This window comes from Limulus polyphemus, unplaced genomic scaffold (assembly GCF_000517525.1).
Source record: "Limulus polyphemus unplaced genomic scaffold, Limulus_polyphemus-2.1.2 Scaffold2987, whole genome shotgun sequence".
Classification (NCBI taxonomy): Eukaryota; Metazoa; Arthropoda; class Merostomata; order Xiphosura; family Limulidae; genus Limulus; species Limulus polyphemus.
Genome location: NW_013668597.1, coordinates 43,504 through 49,352, shown reverse-complemented (window position 1 = coordinate 49,352; position 5,849 = coordinate 43,504). Strand labels below are relative to the sequence as shown.

The window sequence follows — 5,849 nt, the reverse complement described above, 5'->3', positions numbered from 1 at the left end:
AATAAAGTTGGTGTGAAGTTAACTACCATAAAAGTGATAGGCCTAACAATTCTAGGATATAAATAGCATGAGTCAAGCAGGAAAAGGAGACAGAGGCAGACAGATAATACCAAAAGAGAATAAAGTTGGTGTGAAGTTAACTACCATAAAAGTGATAGGCCTAACAATTCTAGGATATAAATAGCATGAGTCAAGCAGGGAAAGGAGACAGAGGCAGACAGATAATACCAAAAGAGAATAAAGTTGGTATGAAGTTAACTACCGTAAAAGTGATAGGCCTAACAATTCTAGGAGAAACTAGAAACAGAGATGGAAGAAAGAGAAAGACTGATAGAAGAAAATGAGAGAAAGGAGAAACTAGAAATAGAAAGAATGAGAATACAAATTGAGAAAGAATAAAAAGAGAGAGAGAGAGGAGAGACTAGAAATAGAGAGAATAAGAGCACAAATTGAGAGAGCAACACTCACCCAACCGAAAGAAGGAGACACAAGAATGACAATGGAGTCAGGGCTAGCCAACCCAAGCTGCCCAAAGTTGATGAATATAAAGATGACATGGAGTACCCACTAAAGGCAAAGCCACAAAAAAACAAAAGATCAAGAAACCACTCCATCATATAGATTTTGTATGAACAGGAAAGCCAATCTGCACGAAAATTGAAAGCACCTGGAACATGAAACAAATATCTTGCTGTGGGCCCAAAAAAAAGGAAGATCCAATGTATGAATACAGTGGGATTGAGAATGGGTGTTACCCTGATGATTGGGATAAGCAACTATTGTAGAATTGTCAGAATGGATAATTACCAAACGATTTCTGGCCAGATGGAGAAAATTAACCAAAACCCGACATACAGCGAGAAAATCCAGGATGTTAATTTGACAAGACCTCTCAGCTGCAGACCAATACCTTAAAGATTCCTGTTGATTGACCCACACACCCCCATCCCTGAAGGGATGCATCTGTGAAAATGTGTAAATCTGGCTGAGGAGGAGGAAGCAGGGCACCTGCTGACATGCGAGATTTGTCCAACCACCATTGCAGATGGTCTACTAGGGTAATAAGAGACTGCAAAGGATCCTGTGCAAGATTCCACTGGCTGTGAAGAGCCTACTAAAAAGCCCACCTGTGAGCACAACCTAAGGGGATAAAGGCTGCCATGGAAGACCACATCCCCAAAAGCTATAGAACCTCATGAGCTGTAACACAGGGAGCAGTAAGAGCTTGGAGAACTGAAAGCTCCATCAAATGACATCAAAGAGGAGAAGGTTGGGCCCACTATCAAAACAAAAAGAACCAGAATTTCCAATCATAAAATGTTACTCTATTGTAAACTAGTCAAAAGTAGTATTCTAAAATTAAGTTAAAGAAAGGTATAATAATGAAAGCTGAAATTCTATTCAAACACAAAGCTTTCAATAGACAAAGTGGGGAAACCAGTAATGTGGGGATTTTATTCTCCATATATAGTCAAGGTAGTCTGCTATGTGATCATTACCCAGATCAAGTGATATGTCCACTTCCATCCCTATCTTGTTTGGTTCCTTTTTTCAAGTTCAGTAGCCAGCCCTACACATCTATTTTTATTTAGTGATTTTTTTTCCTTATACTTGTATCACTGGTTCTATTGACTATATCCTCCACCTTTGCTCCTGGATAGAATAATCTAATTCTTTTCTCCCTATTTACCACACAGATTATCCTATCCACATGCCAAACTAAAGAAACTCCTCTAACTAAAACCTCCTTATGTTTTTCATTCCCAATCTTATCTGTCATATTTTTTGTTATTCTTCCTTCCTCAAGTTCATCATCTGTACAAGCTAATAGTATAACCTGTTATTTAATAGAATCTGCTCATTATAAACAAATCCACTACCACTAGCCCTATTAGTCCTGTTTCTAACTCTCCAAAAGTCATCATTAGTCACTGTATCCTTCACATGCCAAAACTTAATTTCCTCTTTAGATCCTGCTGCCATTTCCCTCAGTTTATTCTTATCTTTATCCATAATCTACCCTATTTAGAAAAGCTTCGAATTTTACCTCCAACCTACAAACTCTACATATTAATCATACAACATCACGACTAGCTTCTTTAGATGTGCATATCAGCCTCAAATTCCCAAATAAAACCTACTCCTTGCACCTACTGCAACTAATAAACTCTGAGTGCTTAACATCTACACTACTCTTAACCATTATAGCCAGGAAATAATCAACCCTAAACATAATTAGCATATTGACAACACTGTTGAGCATAATGTTAAACATATTATACTATCACCATGTTACCTTCTCACTAAAGTAATTAAGTTTAAAAGTAACAAATAACTAATATTTAGATTATTTTTGTAATAATATAATTTATTTAGCTTACTTTATAACTTACCAATAACTGAATAATCTTAAATTATAGTTAAAGCCACTTTACACTCACTAAGCCAAACTGTAGATTAAATAGTATTAAATTACAAATAAGTGTAACATCAAATCCTCTATTAATCAATACTTATACCATTACTTACCAATGTCAGTACCAGCTACGATATACATTTCTTGTTACACGCAACTAAGTGCAAAGTTAAACAATTTACTAATGTAATAAGTTCTCTGCTGTTATCAAATAATAATAGAAACAGTAATTTAATCTCTTAAATTAATCACATTTCCCTTTTTGCTTAGTTAACACTAGTGATAGAAGCAGTAGTAGTTACCTAAAAACTAAAGTAAAGCAAAATGCTTAACAATCTAGTATTAAGCATAACATCATAATTTTATACTTAGCTGTATGTGTAGCAGTAAAACCCAAAACTGCCCAACCCCAAGTAAACTAACTAAAATAGACTATAATAATATCAACTCTGGACTTGAAAAATATTGAAATATTACTTATCTTCTCCAGAAGAATGTTATTACTATGTTTAGCTGTACCTACTGTAATAAAACCTAAAAGTTTCCAATTTCAACTAAACTAAATAAAATAATTCAAGACTATAAAAATATTTAAATAATATAGAAAAACACCATAGCCTACAACTTCATTTACTCCTAACAGAAATTAGTGTTTCCAGTTATCATTATCATCAGTTATTCCAACTATCCAAGTAATCAAAATATTGCTATTACAATCTTTTATTATTTTCAATGAATTCAAGGTTGTTCAATTTAATCAACCAGGAAAATAATAAACTAATCAAAATTAGTATTTTAGATCATAACTATTTTTGATTATTCCAATTATCTGAGTATCTTGTGAGAATAATCAATTAATTAGGAATGTAATCAACTAATGAGTCTGACGATCACCAATTGCTCAACCTTAGCTTTTGATACTGTAATTTATATACCTATTCCCTAAAGAAAATCTCAAAGTATGAAGTAGTAAAATCTATAGAATAAAATATATTTAGTCTTACCTAATCTTACTTTCCTAATGATCAAGAAAATCTGGAAGTTAATTTGGCTAGAGGGAGCATCACATTAGTTGTAGAATATTTAGAAATGTTAATGAATGATAGTATTTTCAAAATTTCTAGAACAATGATTAGATTATAAAACAGGTGAGCCATGTTAAAGAAAATGATGGATAGCGTTACTCCTCTTTTCAAGGGAAGTGATAAAAATAGTCCCAGTAATTATAAGCTTATTAGTATTACACCAATGGTGGGAAAGATTTTTGAAAGTTTGGTAAAAAGATACTTTGAAAAGTCAATTAATAAAGTTTAAAATAATAAGCATGGCTTTACTATGGGAAAATCTTGCCTTACTAATCTTTTAACATTCTTTGAAGAGCCTACTGCATATGTAGATAAGGATATGGATTCCAGGTATCTGGATTTTCAGAAAGCCTTTAACAAGGTGACAGACAAAAGTTTTTTTTAAAAAAACTATCTCTGTTGTTTGGAAGAGTAAATTGGCATACTGGATAAAAAAGTGGCTGGAAAGAAAGCAGATAATTGTTATAAACAGAGTTATGTTAAACTAGAAGAAAATGATATTCTATTCTGATTGATCAGTCTCTTAAGCAATTCAAGCAAATTTCTACTGCTACTGGCAGAGAAAACAGAATTTTTTGGCTTTATCTAGAGACGTATTGAATAGAAGTCTTAAAGATGTTAGAATTTCATTGTATAGGTTCCTGATTAGGCCATATTTGGAGTACTGTGTTCAGTTTTGGGCTCCCTACCATAAGGACGCTGAATTGTTAAAAAGGATTCACAGCAGGCCCACTAGGATGGAAAGACTGTTATATAAGAATAAGTTAAGTACTCTAAAAATTGTTTCATCTTGCAAAAAGAAAAGTAAAGGGAATCTGACTGAGGTGTTTATGATTGTTAAGAGAATTGACATTTTTGATGCATTATCATTTTGTGGTGAAAATGACAAAACTATGTCTATAGGGCACAGATGTAATTGTCCGATGTTTTGCTTAAATTTTATGTTTTAAGCTAACTCTGGCTCTGAGGTAGGCGAATGTCTAACCTTCAATTTAAAAATTTGAAAGTCGGCATAATTGCTGCTGGTTACATGTTACAATTACTTCACGTGGTCATCATACAATAGAGTACAGTTTTACAGTAAATTACAGTTTACACAACGTTCATTAATTTATTTTGAGTAATAAGTAACACATCAAAATTTTATCTTTAACTTTTAAGTTTAAATATACTTTAATTAAAGTTACATAATCTAAAATAAAAAATAAGGATAAAAAGAGTAGGGATAATCCTAACGTCAGTATGTTATGATTAAATTAGACCAAACATTTAACTCTATAACAATTAACATAAAATTTTATTACTACAAAATCGTACACTCACAAATACAAGTTACAAAATTACGATACACGTGATACGGTCAGTATATATACCATGTCGGCGTATTACTAGTATTATTAGTAAATTACCTGTTTGTGTTCCAAAATGGGTTACAAGCTTCGCTTTTGACCAAATATTCATAAAAACATCTTTTTATATCACCGAAATTCGCTCTATAATTAATAGAACGAATTCCGCTAATGCGGGTAACAAGATTAAATACATGCCTAGATCGTAAAAGAGAAGCCATTACTTTTTCAACCAGAGTAGCACATGTAAAATACCTATTATTCACCGTGTCAATTGTATCGCACAAAACGGAGACATGCACTGAACCTTACTATTAGCACAACATATTTTTCCCAAGTTTTACATTGAATGCCTTGTTTACATTTATTATTATTTTGAACACCTATAGACTTTAATTGATGACGCTCTGAGTTCTTTGTAAAGTCTTTTCGGAAAAATAGACCAGTAATTAATACGTAGTCCGAAACTTCAACAAAGCCATCAGAAATAAAAAGCTGCATAAATGTATTTCATCACCCATTCTCATGAATAATTTAACCTATCCACTTCTGTATTCAACAAGAAGAAGAAAAAACATTTAGAAAGTGGTTTGGTCTCAAAAATATTTTTTTATAGATTGTAACTGCCTTTTGAACTTTATGAACAATACCTCAACCGAACACCTATTTAAAAGACCTACTTTCTTTTCATCAAAAATCTGTCTCAATACATATAAAAAGTTAAGCTGCTGGCGCAAAATTTAGTATTACTAGCCACACATTTTATGTTGTTCCCAAAGAAAACGGGAAATCATTTTAGGAAATGTATTGTACAGTAAATTTGAATTCTGAATTTAACAGATTTTTAACAAAAAAGAGACTGAACACCTTATAACAAAGTGAAAATCAATCTTTTATTTTTAGAAACACAATCAAAGTTGCAAAGGCAATGACAAAGGACAACCTTGTTGTTTTGGAATTTCGCGCAAAGCTACACGAGGGCTATCTGCGCTAGCCGTC

General features: G+C 32.6%; 1 protein-coding gene across 1 annotated transcript in view; it reads right to left on the bottom strand.

Moving 5' to 3' along the window:
• The window catches only part of LOC106468383 (leucine-rich PPR motif-containing protein, mitochondrial-like), a gene marked incomplete at its 3' end in the record, with an annotated part of 92,970 nt that extends 87,729 nt beyond the window's left edge, over positions 1-5,241 (bottom strand). The window contains exon 1 of the mRNA XM_022396725.1: positions 4,911-5,241. Coding sequence (XP_022252433.1) covers positions 4,911-5,071 — 161 coding nt within the window. The remainder of the gene's footprint in view (positions 1-4,910) is intronic.
• Positions 5,242-5,849: the final 608 nt, after the last annotated feature.